Here is a 12,253-nt window from a genome sequence, read left to right as displayed (position 1 = left end):
AGAGAAACTTTTTAAGACGTGAATACATGAGAAATTCGACATACCGTGTAGCATGAAAATTTTGCGGGTTCTAATATTTGCGAATTTTGCGGATTGACCTCCATCCGCAAAAATTAGTTCCCACAGAATTAAAAACCTACAAAATAAAATGTCCCAAAAATTACCTCCCTTCAGTCAAATTAAAAACTCTGCTTTTAATTGTTTTTTGCCACTGGGGTGTTATAAATTGGACTTAAACATAATGCGGTAGTCTGTTACGCAAACAAAACATTGTACAAAGAACAAAAAATGTCAAGTGAACAGCAATTTCAGTTAATCAGATTAGTGCGAATGGCTGATCTGAAGGAACACCATTTGCTAGGGCGTCTGTGATGCCGCATTTTTTCCATTCGTTGTCGATGAGCGCGGGATTTTTCTGCATGTATCGATAAAAATCGATCACCCAACGTGAGGTGAGCTCACACATAATGCCCATCTCAATTGCAATGTCACTGGTGTTTTGTCCAGCGTTTATCTTCTTCTCAACTTCTCCAGCATACCATCCTTGAAATTTTTCTCTCATGAAATGTTTACACGGGCGATTGACTGATACATCAAGGGGTTGGTTAAACGAGTGGTATTTGCTGGTACAACGACTTCTGCCATGGATTAGCCAGATGGAAGGGAAAGAGAAAAGAATGCGTGCCAAAAATGAGTGGGGGCTTGGGTCGAGGCCTCGCCTGGAAAAGGCTAGCTAGCGATGGGTTAAATATGTAAGTAGAGTGAACTTTGACTCAACAGACCGTAAAATAAAAGTCGAAAATACCGTATTAAGGTTTCTTCCACTTAAATATTCTGCTACTTGAACAGAGAATGGCAAAAATTAGTTCCCACCACAAATTTCAGTCATTTCGAACAGCAAAAATTTGTTCCCGCAAACCACAAAAAATCGCCAATCCGCAAAATAAGACTCCCGCAAAATTTTCATGCTACACGGTAGGGTTTACTTCGGTGTAAAAACCTGTGAAACTTTTTCTTTGTTTTGTTAGCTCGTGGTAGGGTTAGGTTATTGTTTGATGTTTTTTTCCTCTTTTGTTTTCCTTTGTGTTACGTCATCCGTCAGTTTCACAGGTTTTTACACCGAGGATGAGCCGCACGGTACGGTGTAATCGAAGCGCAAGCTGTTTCACTATTACCAAGGATTGAAGTCCATCTTCGTATTTCATTTCTAGTGAATCGCTTAAATGTCAGAGACCACCACATCATCGTTTGTTGATAACACATTTACTATCTTCGCTCTAAAATATATATTTGAATATTTTGAAGAAAAAGATGCATTTTTTACATGAGAGGAACTGGATGCACTGGTTATAAAACCGCAAGCTGTGAGTAAAACACGGCTGATTTTTTTCGCTGCTTATCGTCTTTTGACTTCAAAGTCGCCTCTTGGAAATAAATGCACTCTCTTTTCAGCTTTGAAATGGCATGGTAATCTCGATAATATGTCTGGTTTATCGGAGAGAAAAAAATTATTTATGTGTGAGTGCTTGAACCGCCGACAGTGTTCGATTTTATTTCTTGGACTCAAAATCATCGATAATTGATAAATATGCATTTAAGTGCTTTTCTAAAGCCGTATTAAGTCTAGACTCTAAAAAGCAAACAAAGTAACGTCTGTTAAAATCTCTGCTTTAGAAAAATACTGCGCATGCCATCGCATGACACTGCCCTTTAAGGCATGACGTTGACGCTGTAAATTTGCAGTTTTAAATGATGTTCTTATTGTTCTATTTTTATACCTTGACTCATGAAACTTGATTCAAACAAGAAGAAAGAATGTTCAGAGAAGTTACCTTGGAGAACATGCATAATCCGGCCTGGAGGAAGTCAAGAGGAAGCTATGAATGATTATTTGAAGTAAACTGGAGGAATTCTCATTGATATTTAACAATTAGACCGGTAGCCCGCAAGGGCTACGGATCAATAGCCCATGAGGCGAAGCCGAATGGGCTATTGACCCGTGGCCCTTGAGGGCGAAGGGTCTAATTGTTTTAGTATCACCCAACTAGTCGGACAGAAAAGGCAATAATAAAGTTGGCAAATGCAAGTTAAAGAATATTTATTTGGGAATTAAACGAAAGAAAGCGTCGCGCTTTTCGCTACTCGAGGACTATTACTAATAGACATTTAGTAGCGTAGCCATTAGCCAATCAAAATGCAGGATTTGCATTAGTCCACTAGTTGGTTGATGCTAAAACGTGATATTCTGTTGTTGCTTTAAAGAGATCTTTACAATCTCTCCGCTTTATTTTGCATGTACCAGACCGACCAACTGTCCGGCGAACTCCAGCCTTTCCTAACAGTGGTGTGAATTCTAGGAATTTCCCAGATATCTCAGCGAACGGTTTTCCTGCACCGGACTCTTCAAAGAGTGTCCTCGTGACCTTCGGGCAAAGCAAACGCATCTTGAGTTTCAACAGCGGGTTTAAATTGAGGGACCTGCGTTATGACTTCCTCCGTTCATTCTCGGACATGTTATCGGAACACTTTACAGTGGCAAATCTCCAATTTCAGCAGTACGACGACATATTTCAAGAATACGTCGACATTGACAATGATGTGATACTGGATGATAATGTAAAATTGAAGGTGTATATTAAGGTAATCCATAGTTTATAGAAGAAACACCATAACTTGCTTTCGTTTCCTTCATTTAGACCATGGTTAATCGAGGGACCTGTTCTGAATCCTTAAAAAGTGAGAACAATGTTGTCGCAATCGATGTTGAATTGACCGTGACAGCGCGGGTCGCAAATTAGTTGCGCATAATTTAAGCGAAAGATTTGATTCATTAATGATCTTTTCGAAAAAAGCTGTCTTTTGTGCACCGTCAAGGCCAAAAATACAGACAAAACAAAAAGACTTGTCGAGTTTCATAACCATCTCCCTGCTTTAACTATGTTTCCTGATCCTGAAGTTTGAAACAACAAGATGTCACTAATTCCGGATTGAATCATTCCTGATAAACTTTAATTACAGTACCATTTCCCCTGTTCCTATTTTTACTTCTTTTATTCGGTGATAAAAAACTGCGGAAAAAAAACGGATAAAAAATTACAACGAACGAGAAATGTGACAAATTTACAAATGTGTCAAATCGTCTTGAGATCTAGGCGACTCGTTGCCTTCATTACTGGATTCTTCTTTGGAACATGGTCTAAAGTCAGCCGTGTCCTCTCAAGAACACGAAAATCGAAGCAGAAGTCGCTTTTATCCTGGGTAGGGCCCCTTGATTATGAGGCGAACGTCGAGGACGAGAAAGCAAAAAAGTCTTGCGATGCAGAAATGCCAGTTCTGACTGAGCGGCCAGGATTATGCTGCTGTTGAGTCTATTGAAGTAGTTGGTTACCAGTTACCATTTCTAGGAGATAGACGAAATCAGTCAAGAAATCGTTTCGTTCTAAGTCCTATGGAAAGCCAGCAATTTCTGGATTTCTTTGGTTCCGATCCTGAACCGACCGGAATGTGTAAAGAGCACCATTCACTTCCGTGACACGTACAAATTCTCCTCTTTCGTCTCATTAATTATTTATAAAGGAAAAAAAGGGATTTTTTTATTGGCCAATTACTGTATAACACTGCTTATTAAAAACTGGATCATTGGATAATACAATTCGAGAGTTTTGATTGGCTAAGCCATCATGGGTTATGAGCCATTATGCCATGATCTACAAACACGGCAAGCATATGCGTGATTTTTTGGGCCTTTTTATTTTTATTGTAGTCTAGTTTTCTATATTTTGGGGGCGTTTTTAATAAAACAATTATTCCACTCGCGCTTGTTGGATATGAGATGATTATAGCCAAGTCGGCGCTACACGCTTCGTTGGCTATCTATCATCTCATATCCAACGCGCGCTCATGGAATAATTGTTAAATATCTGTATATTTTTCTTCAACATAAGCTCTACCTCTGAAATGACTATTATCGACAATTCGTAACTTTCCCTGGAGTGACTGTTATCGTCATTTCAGGATTACTCTGTCCCAGTGGCATCGCTGGATGGGATTTGAACCCCAAGTTCTCGAGGTGAAGGACCTGTTTTTATCCACTTAACAACTAAAGATCAACTGGCTGACAATTGCACCGATTATTTATCAAATCTAATTAGTATCTTTAAAATCATTGCTGAATAGTGGTTAAGTCTAGTACTTGATTTTCTTTCTCTTAAGGTTTGGTAACCGACATTTTCTCCTTTTTAAACTTGTTTCTTAGCCGGTGGTAATACACGTTTAGAGCAGCATTCGGAAGAAAAAAATATAATAAGATTAAAAAAAGTGTCCTGTCAGTTAGCGATGCGGTAGTCTAGTGATTAAGTGAAAGGGTTATTAATCGAACATTCCCAGGTTGGAGTCCAGCGAGTTTAGGCATTGGGGTTCGGATTTTAAAAAATAGATATTCATTTCCCATAATCCTTATCAAGCGCTAAGCGTCCTAAATTGACGATAACAGTCAATTTAGACAACCTCAGCAATTGTCGTTAATAGTCATTTCAGAGGTAGAGGATGGGTTGTTTTCCTACAGCTTTACCTAAACTTTTCGATCGATTCCCTTCGTTGAAATGTTTCGCACAATAATCAGAGAACATTAAGAGGCTCATTACAGGGAAGACTTATGGTTCTGTCAAACCTTTGAAATAACACTCGTCGCAATTTTTAATAAAATACTAGCAGCAGTTTATTTTGGTGCAAAATTCGATGAACAGTTTCTACAAAGTGCGACAGGCATTTTATTACGAATTGAGGAAGATATTGAAAATTGGGGCAACTTTATTTCAGTGTTGGACAAAACACTCAGTGGTGACGCAAAGTAAGCAGTTTATAATAAACCCATCAGTGTTGATTCACTTGTAAAAACTCTTGTTGTTAATGAGATACACAACTAGTAGACGTCTCATAGAGTAGAAAGTACGTATAACAAATGTTCAGAGAATGATTCAATAATTATTTTCGACAGAATCATGATCATCTGAAGCATTCCAAATCCACTCAAGCAACATCAGCATTTGACAAGCCTCATCAGATCAAGCAAAACGTCACTTATAAACTGTGGAACCCAGTGAAAAACGGTGTGATAATGTTTGATCCCAGCCCACCCGGCAGCGTTTTGACCAGTGGACGATTGGACGAGACTAATAGCGAAAGTGAGAATGTTTTATCTTTCTAGACCCATTAAATAAAGGCCCATGTTATCTCAAAAGACATTGCGGCCTTTTGTTGTTGTTTTGAAATAGTTCCGGCGTTTTGATTGGGTTATTTTCGAAGCGTTTACAGAAAGTATTCCTTGGGTCGGTGCCCCTGTTGTCCAACGAAGGGTAAACACTCGAGACACGAGCTTACTAATATAATTTCCTTAAAGTAGTCAATATACTTATATAAAAACTAAATTTCTGTTCCCCACCGGGTGGGACAGTGCGAGAGGTGGTCGTTACAAATCCTCTGCCGAGGTATGGGTCCGAGTCCCGTTAAAGCCGCCTGAAAGAGAGAATTGCTTAAAATGTCCAAATAAGTGCGGCATCATTTCTCACTTTCATCTATTGCTGGTTTTCACTCATGTGATCAACAGCCATGTTTTTCAACGAAAACAAAAGGAAGCGTTTGCATAAATTCCCGGAGGATTTGGTCGGGGCACCAACATGGCCGCCTTTTCTTTGTTTAGGGCACCAACATGGCGGTCGTGACGTCATGTGAAAACCGAGAATAGCTCACACTAAAGGCTTAAATATATAGAGGATATTACATTTCATTAATATCTATATAATAAATACATTTCTTTCATCAAGTCCTCTCACGGGAACACATGGACCCAACAAATTGATGCGCTCCTAACTGAGTGGCTACATTCCCCATTTTCGAATTCCCCGTTAAATACCCTTTGTTTGCATAAACCGTTGCTTTGAAATGATCTTGGGGCCACTGCATATTCACAATCTGAGCATTTGAAAACAATGATTTATGCAAAATTTGGAAGGGGGGGGGGTGGGGGCAAACAAAGTGTATTTTGGGAAATGCGAAAATAGAGAATAGTAGAGAATAGCTCCCTTAATTCAGCGTTGTACCCTCGTCGCAGAGGTCATGGATTCTAATCCCGTTGAAGCTAACCGAGTTTTTAAGTTGTCCATTAGAGACAATGGCTCAAATTGTTCATACGAGTGTGAGAATCACTTCTATCTTTCAACATGTACCTCATGAATAACCGTCTACCCAAATTATTATAGAACAGTTTTCAACTGACTGTCGAGAGTAATTACGCGATTGCAATTTATACGCGTGGGGATTGGTTAAAAATCTCACGCCAGTTTATCAACCAATGAAATGGAAAACCAATCACTACTTGCACGCGCGATTTTTCCCGCGCTTTGAGCAAGTTACATGGAATTGTTACGAATTTGGATTGGTTCGTTGCGATGTTTGCACCTGCTGGGATTGGTCGAAGTAACAATTACTTTGGTATTTGTTTTACGACACTCGATTGAAAACTGCTCTAGTTTAAGGAAGGACAATGGCAACCTAAACGAAAACTCCATTGATGTGTTCACGGTTGCACAAACGGGCGAACTATTGATCTTATAACCGGCAAAGAAGTAAACGTAGAAGTTGAACGGTTCATTATTGTATCATCGGCTCCGGCCGGCAAAACCTGAAATCATTGGTTGTTTCACGTTGTTCTTCACACAGCACGGTAAAAAAATGGACTGAAATGCATGCAGCACTTGTAGCACAAATATTTTCCTTTCGTAACCAATAATATTCTTGCCTTTTAGTACTATCTTTACTATAGCCGCATTCGATGCTGAAATTGCTTAATACCAGGAGCCCATCAGTAGGAGCTTGCCTCCCCCATACAAGCCCTGAGTCGACCTTTGCCCGTATCTTTCTATTTTTAGAACGCCACGAGTTGTTCAGCACTGCACGCGCTGTTTAAAATAGCCAATCAGAATAAAGTCATTGTCTAACGAAGACAAAAATAGCAAAAACAATGTTCGCAAATTGTGCGAATTGATGTTAATTAATGTAAATGTCAGTCTCCTGCTGAAGGGTTAGTTCTAAAAATAGAAAGATACGGGCAAAGGTTGACTCAAGGATATAGTGCACATGGAGGCTCCTACTCATGGGCTCCTGCTAATACCACACATAGAGTTCGGGGACCCCGCCGGGGTAGATGAGGTACCTTGCCTCGGTGGGGTAATCAATCTCTCTTTTCAAGTTATCTTCTTGATCGTGTTCACATGAAAGGTGGGATACGTCACCGAGGCGGGAAACCGGATCGTATAACCCGCTTAGGTGAGGTAAGTTTTCTCTATGTGATCAAAATCATGTGCTGAAGCTTGACTGGGGTGACATCCATCTGGCCATCTTTGTTTGTATTCGTGCTTAGAGACCACGGGATAGCATTTGAAAACCTCACGCCAGTGCCGCGGGGATATTAAATACCGCGTAGGCGGGGTATCTCACCTACCCGCAGTCCCCCACCTTCATGTGAACAGACCCTTAGTCGTACCAGTATCCTTAAATAGTTTAGTCTGGGAAGTAACCCTAACTTATAGGGATTAGGTTGAGATACAATGTGACAATAGGGTTTTAATAATAAAATGTCAGAACACGGCTGAAGTCTTTCAGTATTTTGGCAATAAAGACTTTAAATTAATGCGATATATTTATTCTTTTAAGATACCGTTGAGACCAAGTTTGTTGGACTGAATCGGCAGAGTACGGGACAATTGTTTAATTTGGTTTATAATGGAAGCCCTACTCAGCATATTACAGCCACCGCTACAGGAACAGGAGTCTCTCTTACGGTAAGAATTATCTTGAATGTGATTCATGAGAAATTGTTTTTGTTGAGTGCATGTCCGAAATATTAATTTGGCGTGATACTCTCTGAATTTAAAGCTAAATAATTGGTCTGAAAATCTCCCATCACCTTTTTCATCCGACCAGAACTTTGCACTTACGTCCAGAAATGCACGTGACTAGATGCACGCCCAATTTTGACATCCACTGCGAAGTGTCGGACTTTGCAAAAAAAAAAAAAAAGAAAAACCTAGTGAAAAAATGCAACGAGGCTCCAATTCAAGTACACCTTAAACTTTTCAGTCCCGAGAAACGATGATTTTATTGTCTCCACTCTTTTTTCTTTGTTTTTTTTAAACGTGTTTATATCATTGAAGACTTTGAAACTATTAGCGAGGACAGAAACGGATTGAACATTGAAAAACTTGGCCCACTTAAGGATAGCTTAAGGATAGCTCAATGTGCTATGTTGGTATTCATAAAATGCAGCCTTCTTGAGAAGTTGCTATAGTCTCAAGCTCAAATATTACGAGCGTTATGAATTAGCTGGCCGTAATCTACTCAGTCCAGCGTACGCCCCATTTGACCTTGATGGTGCTTTTCTGCTCGATTCAGTTGCTAAGAGATACTGTCTGTAAGTTGCTAGGGCCGTACTATCTGTTACCTGTTACTGCAGGGCTCAGTTGTTTAAATATTACTCTTTACCCATGATTGAACGACAATCAAGCTGTTCAATTGTGGCCGCTAAAATGCATGAAAACGTAATTTTACACTGAAGAAAAGACTTGTCAATGAAAATTTTAAGCCAAAACTGATGAACGGCAGAAGCGTCTTGAAATCTTCCTTGATCATTAACAACAATATTGCAATAAAGGACTCTCAAATCCTGGATTAGCCTTATTGGCATTCCTTACTTGCTTACTTCCTCTTTTTGTTATTGTGTGAACAATAACATGAAGTATAGCCCCTCCCTCCCATACGTAATTATTGTGCCTATTGTGCCTAACGAAGTCTGATCTTGGGAGCCGAAAATTAGCTACGTTTCGGCTATCGTATCACCAGTTTAATTCAAAGTATACCCTCATGATCAGTAACGCATTAGTGTTCCTGATTGCTTGCTTTAAACTATAGTGTAATAGCCCCTTTCCCTTTAATATGTTCTCTTGTCTTTTCTCGTTTCAGACAAATCCCACAGAAAATGCAGAATTTCAACCTATCTATTACTACTCCTTTACTATGTTCAGATGCAATTCAAGGTCGAGTAAAAAAGCTGGCATGTACTTAGGATGCAGCGAAAGCGGCAACTCGGCGGTACTTGTACCAGTGATTGAAGAATATGAAATTCCTGGCTACTATCCGGACCCCAGAACACTGTTTATCACCACCGAGTCTGCAATTTAAGAAATTTCCCTGCTTCACGAATGGTTTTATTAGTTTATATCGCATAATCAAGAACGGTACAAGCCTTCTGATGGGTTAACTCGGAGCCGATTGACGTTATTAACAAGTACTGTTGATTTCCGGCAGCCGAAGAGAAACAAAATGGCTTTCCATCTTGATAATCTCAATCGATCCGTTAAGCAACTTTTTGGAGAGTTCTTTCAGCTTTAATTTGTGAGATTTACCTTAACAGGTATCCCAGGAGTCGGTTAAAGTGATTTATACTTACTTACCTACCTACCTACCTACCTACCTACCTATCTACCTATCTACCTACCTACCTACCTACCTACCTATCTACGTACCTACCTACCTACCTACCTACCTACCTACCTACCTACCTATCTACCTACCAACCTATCTACCTTCCTACCTATCTACCTTCCTACCTATCTACCTGCCTGCCTGCTTACTGACTGACTGACTGACTGACTGACTGACTGACTGACTGCATGACTGACGGACTGAGTGGCTTGCTTGCTTGCTTGCTTGCTTACTTACTTACTTACTTTATAAACCATTTCCATCGTTAATCTCATCCTTTTTTTCTCAAATAGACTTCATGTGCAGCTTTTCAGTTTGGGATGTTAAAAGATACTTGATCATTTTCTACATATGAATGCAAATTAAGCCCCAAAAGAAAAAAACGAGTCTCAATCCGAATGAGTCTCAATCCGAGACTCATTGACTGAGGCTGACTGAAGTGGATCCTGAAATAGCTTATAAATCCAGTTGTAATTAGGCGTAGTTGTAAGTAGTTTTATCATTGATAATTAAAATTTTCACGGTAGACGTTTGTAGGTTTTATATGACAATTGCATGCGTACATCGAGATTTGATACACGAAGGAAGAAAGATGCGTAGGAGTTGCGCGAGAGCCGCACTAGTGGAGTTTCTTGATTGCTCTTCAAACTTACCAAGTGCTTCAGATCTCAATGAAAGCACAGCTGACAAATGAACAAATTGGTTTGCTGTATTGGTAAGTTCTTAGATTTAGCAAGTTACGTTTTTGAGGTATTCTAGTATTTTTTTTTGGACTGAGTAAGAGTAGAAAACTGTAAAAACAGTTGTTATTCCAAAAAGGTTCTATTAAATAAAATGGCAATAGTGTTGAGATTTGAAAGTGGTGTAATGCTCTAAAACCAGGAAAGCCTCAGTGAATTCCGGGAAAAAGGAACATGTTAAAAAAAACGCTGAAAAGATGTACGTTTTGGGGCGTTCCTATTTTTGAAGGTTATCAACGGAGGTCGAGAGTTGAAACAGGTTAAAGGGCGGCAGTTGCTGTTTTCGCAGGTATTGATTGACGAAGTGAGTTCTTCCTTAAAGGAAAGTATCACATTATAAGTGTTGTCCCTGGAAACATCCGTTTGCAAGTATCGCTGTGTATTGTAAGCCTATGTAGATATTTTCCTGTGTAACCTCCGTTACTAATATTGTTACTAAGATAAATCAGTTCTGTTGGCTGTTAACTAAAGATAGAAAGGTGACCCTGACAGATATGAAAGGGTATCTCCCGTGGATACTAAGAGAAACCTTACTGGAGAAACGACTCCCTTTAAACTAATTGCGCGTGAAGGTCAAAATTCCTATAAACCTTTTAAAACTGATATTTCTCTATAAATTAAATATAATTCTTACTGATTTGTGAAGTGTTATAGCAAAGGAACAACACACACAAGATGGCGGATCTACAGAACACTGCTTTATTCCCCACACCACGTGCCTGGTGCAACCGCTGACCTGATGTTACATCTCCCTAATTTTTTAAGCGAAAGAAAAGCAAGCAAACAAAGGAAACACAACTGGAAAAAGGTACAGAATTAACAAACAGTGGCAATGCAAAACTCCAGACAACGTGACCACTGGAGTAGTGTTTCTGTCTCTAAATTGAACACAAGACTTTCTGAAATGTTACAAAACTGTTCCCACTGTGGCTAAAACTTGACATAGTCTTTGAACCTTGGAGGTTCTCTAACTATCCTACCGGACCGTGTGGTAGTAGCCATAGACATTTTGACTGGTGCTGACCTAGGATTCTGCAGGGCTCCAGCACCAGACATCTCAACTACAGTGTCTGTTAGGTCTTCATCAGATGGGGCTGTCCACGCAAACTCTGATGCCTTGGGCTCATCAGTTCTTAGCAAATGGCGACGATTTTTTCGGTACTCTCCCCGCTCTGTTTCAACCTTGTAGGATCTAGGTGACGGAAGAATCTCTGTAACTTTAGCAGGCTTCCACTTGTTGCCTTCTCGAACTCTTACAAACTCGCCATTCATCAGTGGTGACAGTTCCTTCGTTGTTTTGTCATGCTGCAGCTTCTGCTTTCTTTGTCTTTCTTTTAGCTTAGGCAAGACTTCTTCAGGATCATACAGTTGGGGCTTTAACATTTCTCTGGTCATTGGAATTTGGGTTCTCAAACGCCTTCCCATTAAAACTTGCGAGGGTGACAAGTTGACTTCCTCCAAAGGAGTATTCCGATATGAAAGGAGGGCTTTGTATGGGTCGTCAGCTTTCTCAAGCATTGACTTAACTGTTTGGACTGTTCTCTCCGACTGACCATTTGACTGGGGGTTACCCTGGACTCGACGTGACATGTTGAAAACCCCAGTCCTCCGAAAACTTATTAAACTCTGCAGAACTGTAACATGGACGACCATTGTCCGAAACTACCACCGAGGGCACACCATACCTTGCGAACTGAGACCTGGGTGCAGTAATTACCCCAGTGCTGGTCATGGAAGGAAGTAAAGTTAGTTCTGGCCACTTGGAATAATAATCAATAGTAACAAGGTAGTTTCGACTACCCTTGTGTAGGATCTCTGTGTCAACCTGTGATCCTCTGTGGGATCTCGTGTGACCTCAGTGGTTCAGGCTGCTGACTTGGTCTATTTTCTAAACATACTGGACAGTTCTTAATCTTCTCTGTCAGATCCACTGTCATCCCAGGCCAGAATAATACTTCACGTGCTCTCGCTATTGT

At 40.1% G+C, this 12,253-nt stretch overlaps 2 protein-coding genes across 2 annotated transcripts in view; one reads left to right on the top strand and one right to left on the bottom strand.

Moving 5' to 3' along the window:
• The window catches only part of LOC138059362 (uncharacterized), an 18,296-nt gene extending 7,900 nt beyond the window's left edge, over positions 1-10,396 (top strand). Inside the window, exons 3-6 of the mRNA XM_068904951.1 lie at positions 2,303-2,640; positions 4,997-5,183; positions 7,711-7,838; positions 9,016-10,396. Of these exons, the coding sequence (XP_068761052.1) occupies positions 2,303-2,640; positions 4,997-5,183; positions 7,711-7,838; positions 9,016-9,234 (872 nt within the window). The 3' untranslated portion in view covers positions 9,235-10,396. The remainder of the gene's footprint in view (positions 1-2,302; positions 2,641-4,996; positions 5,184-7,710; positions 7,839-9,015) is intronic.
• An 811-nt stretch (positions 10,397-11,207) lies between these two features.
• LOC138013873 (uncharacterized) lies at positions 11,208-11,867 on the bottom strand. Its single transcript, XM_068860918.1, has one exon. The coding sequence runs from the start codon at positions 11,865-11,867 to the stop codon at positions 11,208-11,210; it is 660 nt and encodes a 219-aa protein (XP_068717019.1).
• Positions 11,868-12,253: the final 386 nt, after the last annotated feature.

This window comes from Montipora capricornis, chromosome 8 (assembly GCF_036669925.1).
Source record: "Montipora capricornis isolate CH-2021 chromosome 8, ASM3666992v2, whole genome shotgun sequence".
Lineage (NCBI taxonomy): Eukaryota > Metazoa > Cnidaria > Anthozoa > Scleractinia > Acroporidae > Montipora > Montipora capricornis.
This window is presented reverse-complemented; position numbering and strand designations above follow the sequence as displayed.

What these genes read in the sequence shown, in the direction of transcription:
- LOC138013873 (XM_068860918.1), bottom strand. Translation starts at nt 11,867, where the DNA reads ATGTCACGTCGAGTCCAGGGTAACCCCCAGTCAAATGGTCAGTCGGAG.